Source organism: Vicia villosa, linkage group LG7 (genome assembly GCF_029867415.1).
Source record: "Vicia villosa cultivar HV-30 ecotype Madison, WI linkage group LG7, Vvil1.0, whole genome shotgun sequence".
NCBI classification, from domain to species: Eukaryota; Viridiplantae; Streptophyta; class Magnoliopsida; order Fabales; family Fabaceae; genus Vicia; species Vicia villosa.
Window position 1 is genome coordinate 111031123 of NC_081186.1, and position 18228 is coordinate 111049350.

At 32.9% G+C, this 18228-nt stretch overlaps 1 protein-coding gene across 3 annotated transcripts; it reads right to left on the reverse strand.

The window, feature by feature from the left end:
- Positions 1 to 914: 914 nt before the first annotated feature.
- On the reverse strand, positions 915 to 15073 carry LOC131616532 (protein REDUCED CHLOROPLAST COVERAGE 1). 3 transcript variants are annotated; one of them, XR_009288116.1, is made up of 25 exons: positions 14814 to 15073; positions 14635 to 14704; positions 14453 to 14514; positions 13829 to 13924; positions 13238 to 13310; positions 12865 to 13122; positions 12686 to 12753; positions 11493 to 11624; positions 11149 to 11190; positions 10454 to 10975; positions 10188 to 10348; positions 9260 to 9773; positions 9096 to 9158; positions 8900 to 9001; positions 8223 to 8540; positions 7716 to 7808; positions 7519 to 7620; positions 7296 to 7400; positions 6829 to 6962; positions 6203 to 6386; positions 5595 to 5726; positions 5141 to 5253; positions 4430 to 4508; positions 1413 to 3647; positions 915 to 1269 (listed from the first exon to the last, which is right to left on the reverse strand). XR_009288116.1 is itself a non-coding variant. In XM_058887891.1 (24 exons), the coding sequence occupies exons 2-24, from the start codon at positions 14693 to 14695 to the stop codon at positions 1596 to 1598; spliced, it is 5463 nt and encodes a 1820-aa protein (XP_058743874.1). In that variant the 5' UTR covers positions 14696 to 14704; positions 14814 to 15073; the 3' UTR covers positions 915 to 1595. The 3 variants fall into 3 exon arrangements, 2 of the variants coding, with proteins under 2 accessions (XP_058743874.1, XP_058743873.1); XM_058887891.1 differs by having other exon boundaries at positions 915 to 3647; positions 13829 to 13921; XM_058887890.1 differs by having other exon boundaries at positions 915 to 3647.
- Positions 15074 to 18228: the final 3155 nt, after the last annotated feature.

Here is an 18228-nt window from a genome sequence, read left to right on the forward strand (position 1 = left end):
ATTTTCGGTTAAACTTCAACTTTTTGAAATTTGGTAAATTTAATCAAAGATATAATGATGAAAAGATGGAGGTGGCAGGTATAAGTTTCATCATGTTGTTCATCTTTAATGAACTTTGACACGTAATAATAATAAATAAATAAATAAAACTAATAGTAATATTAGGGGGTCTATCACGGTGAAAGTCTTCATCCTAAGACTTTTATCATTATAGTTATAATTCATACTCAGTATCAATTTAACTTGCGATAAGTCCTCAAAATATCCCTCTGTTGAGTACAATTTGGACTGACTTCAAAGCTTAGATAAGAATCTTCAGATATTGGTTTTCTTTTTGAGACCAAACAAGATTCGAAATATTTGGAATTGGTATCAAAGTTGGATTTGGAAGGTTGGCACTTCTCTTTGCACACGTTAACATAGTGTTGGGAATGCAAGCTGCAGGGGTAGGAGGTTATTGGAAGATATGTTATTGATATCTTGTTAGTATAATAGCTGCTGCAGAGAACATTCTGTTTTTCTGTTATTGGAAGATATGTTATTGATATCTTGTTAGTATAATAGCTGCTGCAGAGAACATTCTGTTTTTCTTCCTCCCTCGAGGTTAACCTAATCGATTTACTGAAATTGCTACCAAAGAACAAAACATGTTTTGATCTATCCGTTATAAACTACCTCACAGTTACACTACACCACTTAAACGAAGCAGGGTGATATTGAACTCGCAGGGTAAACGCAATTGCTGCTTGTTTTGCATTTCACAAGCATTATCAATTGTATCGGCAAACAAGGACATACTAAGTGATATACTGGTTTATGTTCGTAAAATGATCGTCGTTCAAGATTTCTGCACATAAATTAAGGAGTGCAATAAAAAGGAACCACTACCACCTAATAAAATACAATCAATGATCTTCGCAAATATGCTCCTTCACATTATTTCAATAGTAACAATTCAATAACAAATCAACAGACAAAAATAGAACCACTATCACCTGACAAAATCTTAAGAATGTATATACAACTGAATCAAATTAGTTATCAAAATCATTGAAAAAAGTTTAACAAAATAGTAATAATAATAATTAACGGTCTCTTGGCCCTGTAATTCATTATTTCAAAATTGTCTAACTACATAAAAAAAAATCACCTTGAAGGTGCCTCTGAAACCACAAAACTGACTACAATGAACCCGCAGACTGAGCAAGATGATTAGTGAACACTTTTCCGCGAGCAATTTCAACATAATTTAAGCAAAAACAGAGACATCTGCAACATTTCATGAATTCGAATGAGTTTGTCAGTCAAATCTGATTTGCCTGGTCAAATGAACTCATTGATTCCATTTTTTCAAACTAGGAATATGCTGAGTTAGCTTCAGCAGATACAAAGGTATGGAATTGAAGACCTACCAAAAACGTCCCAAAAGATAGTGGCATACTTCAGCTATAAAACTGAGCTTATAAGGCAGAGCAGTTTGCAATGAATCCCCAAATGATGAAATACCGCGATCCATCATGAGAACCTTTGAGGTAGATTTCTTCTATATCCACAATAACTGCTACAATTCATTAGCAACAACAAAGTACTGTGGGTTAAGCAGTGGCTGTACAATGTTTACTAGAAGAGAAATTTATGGACCTCGGAGAATCGCTTCCTCTAACGACACGGTTATAGATAACCTTAAATGACTGAGAGCCATGGGGTCGAGTAAGTAAACTTATTGGCATTCTCAGAGTTTGCTTTCGGTTTCTTCTTCCTCGAATCAAAATGCTGAATGTTTTCTCATCCTCCATGTTCATTTCACTACAATTAGTGTTGCTGTTAGAGTCAACATTTTGGTTTGGCTCGTTCACAGCATTGTCTGTTCCAGGAAAATTTGGATTACCATTTTCTTTTATACTCTCTGAACCAACTCTCACCAATTCATCTTCAGTCAACTCCAATCCTGGAGATTTTACCTCGTTATTAGAATCCCCAACCTTATCAACATCCTCAAGCAGAACTGGAGCTGAAATTGGACTTTCAGCTGTATGAAACTGCACCTGTGCCTCGGAAATGATATCAGGGACTGATTCAACAATAGGTACTGGACGAGGAAATTCCACAGGATGACAGCCGGTCCAAACAGCACCAGGACCAAACTTAGATATGACGGGGTTCAAATTACACTGCCATGTAAAATGATTGGCATGAAAGGCACTGCTGGTTTGTACTGACTGAGGTTGAGAATAAGGAGGATACATGAATGGCAATGGTTGTATCATGTTTGGGGTTGTTGGAGGGGATGGATATGCATGGTGAGGAGAGGAACACATTGGACTAACAGGTCCGGGATGAACGTTCATGTTTACTGGCCAGGGACCAATAGCTGGAACAGCACCAGGACCAGAAGGATGCGTCATATTAATGGCAATAGGTGCAACACGTGCAATGGCAGGTGATGGGTTGAATGGAGCTGCTGATGCAGACAACTTCTTATACGGTATTCCCCCAGCTTGACTCTGACTAGGTGATAATAAAGTCACCCCTAATTCCTCACCACCATGTGGGCTAGAACTTGTATTATCAGAAGGTTCAAAACTGCAAGGCGGATTAATTGCAACAAGTTCTTGTTTGTAAGAGTCCACAGCATCCTCCAATGCGTCAATCACTACGCTGTTATCAACAGCTCCTTGTGCTTCAAGGTCCCCAGATTCAAGCCCCTCTGCTGCCACATTATCTTGAACAACTTTATTCAACTGAGTTTCTTCTTTCTTCTCAGTAGACACTACAGTATCGTCTTGTGAATCTTCTATAGAATCAGATAAAGAATCATCAGACTTCTCTTTTAACACATTCTTTGCTTCTTTTGGGGTTGGATTGATGTTTCTATGAGCTTCAACATTTTCCTCTTCGGACTTTCCTACATCATGTTCGCGACCAACAGAAGTCTCACTTTGAGGATTATAGACCTGCAACTTGGAGATTGTCCCAGGAGGAGCCAAGGCTACTTCCTTGTATGAAGGACTTTTTCCAAGACTGACTATAGAAGTCTTAACTGGATTAACATCAATTGAATCAGGTTCCTTGTCACAAGTTTCTAAAGTTTCATTTGCAACAGTTATAGAAGCAGAGGGTGTAGACTTGACCCTGTATGCAACAACAGTCTTGCCTGTTTTCCTTCCAAACTTTGTGCCTTGGCTGATGTTTACAGCACGGTTATCTGCATAACCCCCATGGTGTGCTGTCCGTTTCTTCAAGAAATAGTACTTACTATTCTGATTAGCATTCTTTACCGAAGGATTTTCAGTGCCAACTTCCACATTTTTCTGGTAACTATGAACTTTGCCAAGTGTTCCCCGTCTTTGTTTCAGTCGCCGGCCATATGAGCCTGCTGATCTTGGTCTTTGAACTGATTGCCATCCATCATCTCCGTCAGGAAGTGCTTCAGACAATAATTCATTAGAAGTGTGTGGCTTTTCATCTGGAATCTTTTCTAAAATGGGCAGTTCTGGTTCAGGTGCTGAGTTGGTCTCATTCTCAGAATCTGCACTACCTTCTGGTTCAGGTATATGTAACTCTTCATCTGAAGCCTCCTTTTGAATTTCTTTTGAAGACTCATCAGAACTTGCTGAGACATTGTTTTGGTAGGAAATCGCTCTTACCTGACACATAATTGAAAAATATGAAAGTCTCAGTTCTCAATCTAATGTGATGACGAATAGTTTCAAGGCAAGAAAAATTCCATGCAAAAGGTTTATTAAATTGATTTTGAAGCATATTCCATGCTATTTACATCTTAGTATAGTATAAAGAAAATACAGAAATGGAGAAGAAGATGAATAAGTTGTATGTTCAATGTTTAACAATAGTTAGTCCTTCAAGATTTGACCATTAGCCAGATTTCTTTCGATACAATAGCAAATTACTAAGGCGTGTATATTATAAATTCTCGAGAATCTTGACTGCTTCCTTTGTTCATCTTTCTCTACTCAGAAATGAATTTACCTATTTGAATTAGTATTTGGTAAAAATAGTATTGGTAATTCCAAATTTAAGATTGGTTTTATTATTGCAGTCTGTATCATACAGCCTTAACGCAATCCTTAAAGCAGAGAGAAAGAAATCGTATGAGCCAGATGATAAGCTTTTTGCTCATCTGACATTATTGCTTTAAAATATTTTCTCAATAGTCAACACATAATAGAAAATCCATTTGATGGGTTTTGGACAAGTTAAATAAAGGCAATCAATAGTTCCACACTAATCAAACCCTAAAAATGACGAGACAAACATTTAGAGCAATGTCCGAAAATGTATGTTTAGAGCGCAGGAAATAATAGCATTCATTAACTAGATAACTCTTGTATATTTTTTCCAAGGTCTTAAAGACTCAAACTGGTGACAAAATTATCAAGTCCAGTAAATATTGAGGGCATTTTGTTACCTGGTTTCTTCTCTTTGCTGCTGCGTCTCTCCCTTTGGTATCGTGATTAGGATTGATGTAGTCAAGAAGATCCGACACACTGACAAATTCCATAGAAATATAGGAAATCGTTACAAAAGGAGTATGTGAAATGTATCATGCAAATATCATATATATACATATACACATACACAAATATATCAGTTCTTTTATCAAAATTACGTATAACATAGCCCTCTACGACCGGCTATACATATACACATACACAAATATATCAGTTCTTTTATCGAAATTACGTATAACATAGCCCTCTACGATCGGCACATAAAATAGGAGTTATGTCTTCCTCGGGCACATATGAGCCCAATGCAGATTAAGTTTTGCTTTGTTGAAGTGTCTATGTCTGCACTGTGTCCAATGTATTAGAATGGACGCAAAGTCCTTTCCAAATGTCAAGTATAATCATGATTGCATACAACATGCAAGAAATAATTTCACCATTAGTCAGCAAAATTGAGATGCTTCCACTAGCCATAAGAATACCAGAACTGTATCATTGACAAAAGGCTTGAAAGAATGTAACAAACATTCATCTTAAAGTTACAATAACAGTAAAAAGTTACTCCGTCAAATAACGTCAAAGGAAATAAGCATTACATACATGAGTACTTCCTTATGCATAAATTAATCAATTAAGTATCAAATCATAATTCCGAGGTTATTTTACTATACCTTAGATGTCCTTTGCTAGCTATTGATGCATCAGGTTTTCTTGTACCATTTCGAGCAGCCTCTTGCTGTTCAAAAGCCTTGGATTCAAAATACTCAAGCCAAGCTGCAGCGTCCTATAGAATTCATTAAGAAACTATAGATTAATATATTATGCAAAACAAATATAACAAATGTTATGCAACACACGATGTCACGTAAATATTCATAAAGATGATAATGCAGACTATTAAAACATTGTTCAGTGATACCACTTAAGACTTCAATCTACCAGCTATAATATTGTTGATTACTAGTTTAATATTCAAACACTTCTTTGTGACACCGTTTAAGACTTCAATACTGACAATAAAACTGTTAACCACTAAGTTGAGTTCTATTATTTTTTATACTATCATATCTTCTAAACCAACTAGTGTTTGCAGCACATAAAACTTGCTTAAATGTGACAATGTACCTGTGTTCGCAAGTCATCAGGGCCAAGCTTTGCCCGCAAAATTTGCAAAGTTGTTTGCTCATGCTGCACACTCAACGGATATGCTTCCATCAACGAGAGTGCTATTGCTATTGCATGATAACTTGCAGCAGTCTGCAAAGAATCAGCGTTCAAAAAAGATCCAAATGTTATCCACACATAAGAAGCTTTATTACATAATACAAAAGTTTATTAGTTAAAATTATTAATTTGACTTCTTTAAAGTCGGATATATTTTATGAGTTCATTTAAACATTATTGCCACTGGTACTAAAATAGTAAAATCATCAGCATTTTATAGTAGAAAAATCAACAATTTTAACCTATTATTTCACCTATTACAATAAAGCATATTTGTGAAAATCATGTGTAAGGAAACTCTTAAAATTTGAGCTGAGCCCTAACCCCACCTTACAAAACTAGCTTGTAAGATGAGGAGTTCCCTAATAAGATATGTTCATGTCATTTCTCATCAAATGTGGAACTCTTAGCATAAACATTTAATATAGAATTTAAGTAAATGTAGGGTTGCTTGGGAATAAAAACTTCAAACTGTGGCAATTACAGGAAATAAATGAATAAAATAAAACCTGAATATGATCTGCACCAAGTAATTTCTGGTTGCACTTTAATGCTTTGTGAAGATATCTTAGAGCAACATGTACATTTCCTAGACCTTCCTCCATCATAGCCACATTAATGTAGGTTGCGGCAGTATTTGGATGGGATGGGCCACATGTCAGATGCAAAAGGTATAAAGCACGCTTCACATATCTGATTGCAGAGACAAGCAGTAAAACAATAAATTAGAAGAAAGATTGAAAATAACAATTAATAGTATTACAAAACTTTGAACCCAATCTTTACACTACTTGTGAAGATTAATACAAATATAGTTCAGTTAAGGTAGGACACAAGAATTAAGGGTATTCAATATTCCTGCTTATTTGTAAACATGTTTTCTCTCTTTATAAATTAGGGTCGTACTAAACAGTGCCCTCAGTGTACTTGTTGAGAAGTCAAAAAAGGAAATGAATGACAAGTTTTGTGTAGAAAAAGTCAATTTCTAAAGTTACAAGGACTTCTTAACAGGGCACTTGTAAATTCTTCTTCTTCGAGTTAAAACATTATAAGTATATATCAACTCCAAACCAAATCGAACTTTAAAAACCCACTTAAATCAATATACCACAATACTGTACAACAGTTAACATACTTGAGAGCCAGCTCTGTATGCTGAAGTCTGTAATAGAATACAGCAAGATCCCCATAGCTCTTCATGGTATCAGGATGATCCAGACCTAACTCTCTCTCATTGATATCCAAAGCTTTTTGTTGATAGATCGTAGCCTGTAATAAAGTAAGCAACTTAATGAACTGAAATCAAATTTGGGACTCGACAAACATAAAAAAGTAAATTAGATATTTTGATATAGATGCATTTTTTTATAGACAAATTGTTACTAGCTAATTTGTTGGGGGAGGGGGTTTTGTTAGTCGCGGTCTCATAGAGATCGAGCCCTGGACATCCTATATAATAATACTTCTTCTGTGTACCAATTTATACAGCTAGATAACTTCTTCGGGATTGGTATAAAAGCATAAAAACTATAACTGAAATGTATCTAAGATTTGATGAAATAATGTCTACCAATGCCAAAATATAAAAGAGATAAAAAGAACCTGATTGAAGTCTCCAGTATGATATAAAACTACAGCAAGGAGGCTGTATGCTCCAGCTGTCATCCTATGGTAGGGACCACAAACTGCTACAAGCTTCGCAAGAGCCTGTTACCATAAATTAATGCAGATAACATGAGACAATTTCAGAAGGAAACATATTGAATGTTGAAAAACTTTTCAATAATTTGAAGATTTGCAATGAAAGGGTTCTGGCTACAGATACCTTTGTCCCATAGGTAACAGCATCTTCAAGCTTTCCCTTGTCTAAAGCTGTTTTGGAGGACTCCAGGAGCTGCCTTCCATCTGCAGATGAGCATGCTGCTTGCTGAAAAGGATCAGCATAAACAACAAATAAGTTAGCGCCTATTCAATAATCTTCAATACATCATGTGAGAGAACCTATATTCAACTTGCTGCTACCTTGTGAACTGCAACCAAGCTGACAATATCAGACTTTTGAAAGGGAAATGGAGAATCCATGTCGAAATCCCTTGGAACGAGCTCAATTCCCACCTATCACAGAAAATGATGATAAGAAACTGTCAATGATCAATAACTCAATGACAAGTAATAATCTTAGGCCTGGTCTATTAGTATTGATTGATTCAGTCAGTCTCATGTTAATCTATTGGACCAAATTATAAGTCATTTTACAATATCAATGAAACGTTAATGATTTTATTTCTATCACACCCTTTACTATTTGCTACTTCTCTTTCCCATGTCATTAATAAAAGATCATTTTATAAATCATCTTATAATTTATCTTTTCCATACAAAATTAACTAGTACATTTTTAATTTGTGTTAAATGGCAAAAATGTCATAATTAGGGAAAGGGGGAGTACGTCATAATAATGTTATCTGTAATGCAAGAGTAAGTTAAACAGAAACCACAGTAGAACGAATGACTACCAGACTCCATTACCTTGTGACACAAGCCGCGGAGAATTGCAAATTTCCTCACATCTTTATAGTTCAATCTGTTAAGATCCCAGTCAAATCGTTTCTTCAAAAATCTCTCTAGCCATTTCCACACAAGAGGGTGGACATCACATGATTCATCTGTTTCTCTATTTTCAGGAACACCAAGCAGCAAATTCAATGCACCAGCTATTGATGAAGCCGTTTTCTCCTTGTCAACAACAGCAGAAATAACTGCCCTCAGGATGTGCTTGAAAGCTCGAACTATCATCTCATGAATGCAAAGTGATTGCACATGTGAAAGTTTTTCTGAAAGCTTGACCTGTGAAGATAAGCAAAATGCAAACATCATATAACTTGGAAAAGCTCACATACATTATCACAAAATCAAAACAGAATCCCGCACAAAACCTTCTAAAAAGATGTGCCCGACAATAAAAGGGAGTATATATTAGAAACTTCAATGCAAATATAGTGTTTTAATTTGACATCAACTGAGAGGCCAACATTTACAATTACAATCCCTAAAGGCATATTTTCAGAGCTAGTGTGCTATTATACAGATGTCAATGAAACACTAACTGATGCCATTTTGTGAACGTGGACCATAAAAGAAGCATGAAAAGGGAACACTCTATTTGACAACAAAGAGGACAAGTAAATAAAGTTCAGAGCACTTACAACATGTCCAAGAGATCGCATTCGCAGACCCCTGGTATGCATAAAATCAGTTAGCGTTCGACCATCAACTGGAGAAAGTTCCAAGGAGCCAAAATCTGCTACCTGTATTGCATCCGTAATGATATCATAAAACCACAAGGGTCATATTAACAAGAAAGACTTGCAGCCAACCAATGGAATAAAATTCTATAGTTACCAGTTTTGGGATGGCAACATCCATGTAATATTTCTGAGATAAGTCGACTAAATCTTGCATAGACTGTTAATAAGAAAGAATAGCTTGGATCAGACACCGGATGCGATAGATTGGTTTGGTAGTTATAGAACTTGAAAATACATTGTTACATCAAGAATATTTACCTTGCAGTGAAGTCCAGTTCCTGATTCTTTCAATCTGGTAAAAGCTGCCTCAGATAACATCCGTTTCAGCACAAGCTCATTCTCAGCTGCTGCAGTTTCATGCTGGGATTCACTTGAGGACAACGCAGCATTTTCAGCCTCGAGATTAGATTTTGAATGTTCAGTTGCAAAATTTGGATTGCTTGAATCAGATTTCTTTTTATTATTCTTGAGGGCTTTCAGGGGTTTCCCAAGACCCTCAACCTTCATTTCATTGTTAGCCTTCTCCAAAGATGGCTTCTTATCTTTGTCTGTACTGTTTTGGTCTTGCAAATGTTGTACCCAGCACGCACCTAGTTCCCATCTTACAAAATAGTCCGAACTCAGTTCCTCTTCTTCAAGCTTAGCAAGGCTTTTTTTAATCAGGTTTTCTACAAAAGCGTCAGTACCACTAAGCTCTTTACTATCAAACTGTATCTCAGTCATCTGTTTATTGTTCTCAGGTAGGGTTGTGCTGTGAAGAAGAAATCTTAAGCTGCGAGGAACAACAAAACAATTTCAGGCCACCCTATGGTTAATCGATGAATGAGAACGTATGCAATAAAAGGAAGCTGAAACAACGGATATGATGTTTGAAAAAATTTAGAAATAGAATCAAATCTAGAAAATAATAACAAAAGCCTTGTGCTACAAGATGAGATCAGTTAGAAGCATCAGAGAGTTATAATGTAAACCTTAAAAAGGAGAAACACAAAAGCTAGAACCAAAAGGTAATTTTTAAGTCATTCAAAATATCTAGGAGTACAGTACACTCTGACAATAAATTTCGATGTAAAAGTGAGGAAAGCTCAAAACTTTATCAAAATAAATTCCCAGCAAAACATCGCGAAATATATATGTTATGTAAAGCCTAAAGCTAGCAAAAGTTAATGCAGAAGGGTTCAGGTACCTGTTAATATTTAGTGCATTGGCACCACCCTCTGGCTGATCAAACAATTCATTATTCTGATGAGATGAAGAATTGTCTTTTTCATTAGCTTCACCTTCAACTTTCACAACAACCACATAACCACAATATCTTACGTAAACAACACCTAGAGTGGTAATATCCTGCATATTAAATGTGAGATATATATCAATTCTATGAAAGGCAAAGTATCAGCCAAAGCACCAATTTTACCGATATTTATCTTTTTCTATATAAAAATATCATACATGGGCGGCAGTATTTTCATCTGCAGTGATCCCTTTCAATAAATTTCGTTCGACTAGATCCTTTTGATTTACTCCTGTAGCTTCAACTCCATCAATTTTGGAATCAATCTTACAGCTTGCAACAGAACCATCTTTCAAGACTCTAATGCTCAAATCACCTACTATCTCACTGTAAATATCATTTTCTGCTGCTGAGTAGCTAAAACTGGGATCTTCCAAAACATGTTTAACAGCCTTAATTGCTCTGAAAATGGCAACATCAACAAACAGGCTGTGCAGAAGAAATGCTTTTCTATCACGAACTTGTCTTTCTTCGGCGGTCTTGCAGGGCATAGACGCAATAAAAGAAAACTTATTGGCCCAAGGAATCAAATCATACTCTCCATCTCTCCCAAGACCACCACCATTTCCTCCCCAATTTTCATCCTCCACGGGAAGAGGAGGGAAAGATGATGGTGATTGCGCTGCAATAGGAGGAACAAGCCACGTGTTGGATCTGAAGCCATAGGGAAGATTTCCAAACTGAGGACAAAAGAAAATGAGACAAAGAGCATAAGTAAATACAGCATTAGTCGCAGTAAGCAGGGTTTTTACGGGCCAATCAAAGTCAATAACATGTTCTATGCTTCTTTTACTAGCATTGGCAAATTTTGCTTTATAAATAAGAAATACAAAAAAGGGAAGTTGATCCATACCTTGTTACGTTCTGAAAATGCCTTCAAGAGATCATCATAAGCCTGAAAATTAAAAATTGTTAACTTTACAAAATTGTAATAGAAAAGTTCCAGTTTTTTAAATTTTAATTAATTTTCAGATCAATTTTCTGCCCAAAGCTTTCTCAATAGTTATACAAGAGTATAGACATGATTTCGGAATCCAATACACTGCAAGCAACACAATTTAAAAATACCAATTTACACACTTTAAAGCAACACAAGGCAACATTTGTTTTTAATACTAAATTATATACTTCACTGTAATAACTAATTGTCTTAAACTAAATTAAATTAAAGAGACAAATAGTGGAAAGAGCACTAACATTGTCAAAAGCTCTGCTAATCTGTCTCAACAAATCAACGAGATTATGACACAGAATCCTCTGCTTCCCAACACTGTAAAACCCCTTTCTGCAAGCCTCAACATGCACCACTTTCCCGTTGCATACCTTCACCTGAGAGCACAGCACAACATAAGCATGTTTTGCATAAAATGGAAAAAGTAAGTTTAGAAGAGATTAAATTTAACAATGGTAAAGATAAAGATATGATCATTCTAAACCAAAATTATAATTAACTAGGAATGACTTAAAGTATTTTACCATTAATACTTTCGCTTAAATAAATTTTTCGTCCTTTATGATATTCATTTTGATTATTATTTTTGTCTGTTTTAAAGATTTATCTTTTTAAAATGTTTGAACATTAATTCTTCTGTATATTCAAACACTTTATCTATCATTATCTTATCAAATTATTTCCCAAAGTCTATCCTTGGCATATTTGTAGAGTATATATTTTACTATAAAATAAAGTATATAAAATATTATTTCATTAATCTTATCACATTTTGTTTATATATCGAAATAGAATAAAATTAAAAAAAATTCTAATTTTAAAATGATGAATATTTTAAATATTAAAAGTTATTTTTATTTTCAAATAAATAATAATAATTCTAATTTTAAAATGATGAATAATTCAAATATTAAAATTTATTTTTATTTTAAAATAAATAATAAAAACAATAAAATTGTATGCAATTAAAATAAATATGCCATTTTACATGTTTAATATTTAAAAAATCATTTAAGTTGCCAAACATTTTAAACTTAAATAACTAACTATCTTATTCTTCATGTGATTTCATTTATTATGAAATAATCTACCTTACTATTTCTTCACCAAATTAAAAATTTAAAATAAATTTAACTTTTTTTTACCGGAAAAATAAATTTAACCTAAATCTAACTTTTAAATTAAAAACACTTCTTTAAGAATCACTTTCGTACAAAGTAGTTTTTGATTGTATTGTATGGCTGTACGCTGAAGAAAATTTAAATTGATTTTGATTAAATTTGAGCTGAAAATAAAATAACTAAATGAAATTCAGACGAACATAGACACGCGCGGCGCGTCTCGTTAAATTCAAAATTAATTAACGCGCGGCGCCTCTCGTAAAATTCAAAATTAATTAACGCGCGACGAAAAATTGAAAGGCAAAAAAAAAACTTACATCGAGCGAGAAGAGATGATCCTCCTCCGATATTTCCTCCACGTATCGCCTCGAAGCTTTCTTCACATCTGCATTCATCCATTCACACATCATCATCACCATCAACCGAAATGAAATCACAGAAAATATGAACAAAAGATTGGGAAAGAAGGAGAAGAATGAGAAGTAGAATTGCTTACATTGAAGAGGCGCAGTGAGGTTTGAGAGAGAGAAAAACTCGTAAAAAGTATCCAGCTTAGGGCACGAGTGGCTTATCTCTCCATCTCCGTCCGCCGCCGCAGCGTCTTTTGGTGATTGCTTCGCCGGAGGCGGCGATTGAGGTTTGCTCGACTTCGCACCATTCTTCGGCGGAGACGACGGACCGAAGCTGGTGGTGCAGGCCACGATGTCCAGTAGTCTTCGCACGTGAGCCACCGCGCCTTCCTCATCATAATCCTCTGCGCGTGTAACATATACACAAGATTAGCTCAACGACGTCGTAATGCTTTTTTTTTCTTTTTCTTTTTTTCAAATAAAGGCGAAATAAAAGAAAAATTAGATAGGAGAGAGAACCTTCAACTAAAGTGAGGAGGCAAGGCTTCAGTGCGGACACGTCCACCGTATCCTTCAAACGTGTCCCTCTTATCTGTAATATATTACATCATCAAAATATAAATATATATTATATAGTACTTTTTGCAGGATAAATGAAATTCTATATTAAATAACCCCTAAAATATATATTAAATGTATAAATATTCTTTAATTTAATTTTTTACATGTCTGGCAAAAAACCGTTATCTATATTTTCATGAGGTTGATATTTTTTTGTGGATTTCTAGAGCACATGCAATTTAAATTTATTCTTTTTATGTTTTTCTGAGATTACGATGGGTGCTTTGGGTTGGCTACCAGCCTACCACAGCCGTGTCTATAGGTAGGTCAAAAAAAAGTCAAATAATTTGTTAATAAATACACCAACACACATGTGTAACAGTGTAACACATAATTTACATATTTTTTTAAAAATTAAAACATTTATTTTATGAAAATAGTTTCATTTTCAATTTTAAAATTGGTAAAGTCACATGATTGAAATTTGAATTTTTACATCTAATATATCTCTACCCAAATATCAACTCAAGATAGTTGCACAATTTTTACCTCATGTGATAGTGAAAAGTTGGTAATGTAACACGTCTCTGTATTCACTGATAAAAGCCGACGAACATCTATTATTCTATCAGTAGATATACCCTGCTTCAAAATATATAAAAATAATATAAAAAATTAAAATTACTAATAATAATAACAATAACAATAAATAAAAATAAATAAAAAACAAAGTCGTGAAAGCTAAAGAAACTTGAATTGAAAATGAGAGGAAAACCCAAATTCTTCATAGTAAGTGGAAGTTTTCAAATATTCAATCTACTTAACGGAAAATTGCAAAATCCTATTTTGTTTTTTTGTGGAAGAAATAGTCATTTATTTTTTGTCAACATATTATATCCACACACTTGTATTCTATATATTAATTACACGCTTCTATGTATTATCAATTTATCATCATATATTCAAACAAAAAAAGCCAAACACTATTATAAAGTATATAAAGTGAAACACATGTATTACAAATATTAGAAATTCAAATACTTGTTTAAGCCTAACTCTCGTATACGACGAACAAATAATGACATAAGATTACACAATATAGTTAATGGCATTTTAATTTATATTTTATTTCTTTAATCTCTTCTCAAATTAATTAAAAAAATTAAAACAAACCTTCAGAATAACACTAGTTTCATCTGGAAGGTTCACTGAGATATCCATGACAACCGGAAGAACTGCAAAATTACCACAACAACAAATAAGTGCTTATTTCTATAAGCTCTCAAATTAAGTGCTTATATTAATAGAACTTAATTATTTGTAAAAGAACAATTCCGAATTAGAAATTGTATTACTCTTTTCTTCCTTCTTCTTCTTCTCTCCCTTGGCCTTTCCGCGACTGTATCTCGGTGCCATTTTCAATTCCTTCAATATTAACAAAAGGAAAATAAACGAAATTGAAGATTTATAAGTATATTATATATAAACAATAACTATTCAATAGAATATTCACAAGCTGCAGAAAATTTAATACCAGAGAATGAAAAGCAGGTGCTTTTAATGAACTCGGAAAATTGAAAATGATAGAGAAAGAGTTTTTAATGTGTTTGTTTCAGAGGTGTTATTGAAGAGGATAAAGTACAAACTGAAAGAAAAAAAGTGATTATTTCAGAGAAATGAGGATAACGAAGAGTGCAAGAACATTGAGGAAAGGTGATAGAGGAAGAAAAATAGGAGAAGGAAGTAGAAAGATAATATAGAGGGAAGTGTGGTATGATAAGGAAGGAAGGGCTGAGATTTAATGGGCAAAATTCTAGATTGGCATTTTATGGCAGTTTGCTTATATAGGTTAATTATCAATTTGCAGAGACTGTATCTATACATAAACGTATACATACACTTCTTCATTTTCAATTTTCCATATTTAATGAAAAATCGTAATATTGTCGTGTAAATAAATCCCTTAATAATTTGAAAATAATTTTGAATTTTTATTGGAGGTTTTTTGTTTAACAATGTAGTGTAGGTTCTATTTTCTTATTCAAATTTTAGCTTTTTTTTTCTCAAATACAAATAGCTACTACAAGATTAGTGGTGATGAAGAGGGGGCCACATAGTATAGATAGGGTAGGGTGCATATAGTTTAACTAGGGAGGTCTTATTAGCATCATAAGATACTAATATTAAGAATTTCAAGATACAAATTTTTTTTTTTGGAATAATTTTACAAAGTTGAATCTGCATGACATTAAAGGGGATGAATTTTAAGTAGATTCATCTATTCTTTATCAAATAAATAAAAGTGTATTTTGGAAACTAAAAATTAATGGAAATGTGAATTGGAATTTTATGTACAATGAATGGTTTTATTACAAACCCTGGTCAAAATAAATTTATGTCATGGTTTGAATGAAATTAAATACAATACACATTATAGTCCGAGTTTAGAGGCTTGAATTAGAAATGTGTTGCACATCTTTTTTTTTTTCTTGTCCAAATTCATAAATTTTTAATGAATTACAAATTCATAGAATTGTTTGTCCTTAAATGAAACCATTCCTTAGAATTTGTCTAGATATAGGAAGACAATAATTGGAATTTATGAAAATTTAATTCATACATATAGTCTAGCGTATTTTAATTTTATAATTATTACATTCTTTATATTATTATTTTATATATACATGTATTTTGTATAAATTTATATATAGAAAATTTAGTAATTATTACATTTATTTTTTATAATTATTACATTCTTTATATTATTATCTTATATATACATGTATTTTGTATAAATTTATATATAGAAAATTTATTAATTATTACATTTATTAATTTATATATACGAAAATTTTGTAAAATTATTACATTTATAAATTTTGTATAATTATTACATTTATTAATTTATATATACAAAAATTAGTAATAAATAAAATAAGTAATTTGTATAAATAACTATGTATTTTAAAAGTCCAAAAAAAAATTTAATAAAAATTGTCTTTAATATTCTCGAGTCTTGACCACTAATATGAATTTGATCTGAAGTAATAATATTAAAATGTAGGACAATGCTAATATATGTTTTTAAATTACAAGTTAAGAATTATATAAACAATTATTTTGTAAATTGTGCATTAACTTCATTTAAAAAATATTATTTTTAAATCCAAAATTTTTATTTATGAAATTTTAAACATGTATTCCTAGGACAAGGACAGAAGAAGTTAGTGTCATCCCAAAAAGTTTAGTAAATTGTAAATGTTATGTGGTGCACATTTTTTTGTTGTCAAAGTTCATAATTTTTGGTGAATTATTTCAGAACTTTTCAAATGCAAGCAAGAGAATTGGTTGGATATAGGAGCAAGATCGTTGGAATTTATGAAAAATTTAGTCATGCATACAAATTGTTTCATGCTTTTAGATGTAGCATGTATCTTGACTAAATTATTTTAGGGAACCATTAAGAATGATTTAGGCAACGTTTTAAAAATAAGACGAATTATCAAATTGATGAGGATATTGGATTAATGGTTTATTGATTGAACTAACGGGTTATTGGTCAAATGCATAACTAAACCGAATTAAATCATATAATTCAGTTGAATAAATTAGTCTCTATAATAAATTTATATAATTATTAAATCAATTGAATCAAATGACTATGTTTTCAAAAAAATCATGATATCTATAAAATTTTAAAAATTAAAATTTCACAAGTTCATTATTTAAATTCAAATTTCAATCATAGTCATCACACAACAAAATAATACAAAATACAAATTCAAGTATATTTTAATTTAACTTTTTTTTTCAAATTATCAAAACGACGTCGTTTTATTTAAGAAAAAATCAAGCATTTGATCCGCCAATTTTTTAAAATCGTCAATTTATCTATTTTTATCAATTTTAGTCGGTTCCAACAGTTGTCACTAGTTGAATAGCTTACATAATCCAACAATCCGACCATATTGATGACCCCTCTAATTTTCGGTTTGATCGGCCGATCCGGTCAAATTTTTAAAATAATAAATTAAGGTGTTATTTCATTTATAAAACTCACAATTAATAGTGCATAATTTTCTCTATGCTTTATAGTACTATTACTTCGATGTACTAATCATACACATATAAATAAATAAATTTTTAAGTTGTTTTTGTGACGAGCCTTAGTCCAAGATAGTGCATGGCGTTGATGACTCAGGATACACAAAACCATGAGGCATATGCTCGATATGCACCTTTAGACCATCGCTCACCGTCAGATGTAATAGAATGATCTCTCGTGCAAGGCGTCGTATTCGACGGAGATAGTTTTAACACTCCACTTTATAAAAATCCCAACACACGCTATTTTAGCTATTCTCTAATTCACACCCTCAAATTACTCTTTCTCTCTCTCTCTCTCTATCTCTCTTTCTCATTCACTGAATTTGACATTGGATTGCTAACCTTGCAAGTCCATCCCTGCTCCGCCGTATCAAAAGCTTACTCCACCAGTCTAAAACTTTTTTTAATTTGACCTCTATCTATTTATGGTTCTAGTTCGAAATAGTGTTATCGTTTATGAGAATCGATGTTTGATTCTCATAAATTTTTACTATCAGATTCTTCGGATCTCAAAGTCACAAATTGCAATTGCACTATTGCTCAAAAGAAGACGATGGTGTCTGATCCAGCTGTTGAAGTCACCACAAATCTATCAACTACAAGATCATCCATTTACCTTGTCATTCTATGATTGATGGTAGATTTTCTAGTAAGGAAGAAGGGAATGAAAATCATCCAGAGCGAAACCCTTAAAGGTCACTAGTGAAAATCTTAGGGTTTTGAGATCGTGAGAAAGTGGATGAAGCTTTTAATGTGTCACTTCAACTAGTTATAATTACTTATTGCACCTGATTCACTCTTTGCTAATTTCCCTTCTTTTTTTGATTTTGATGACACTTATA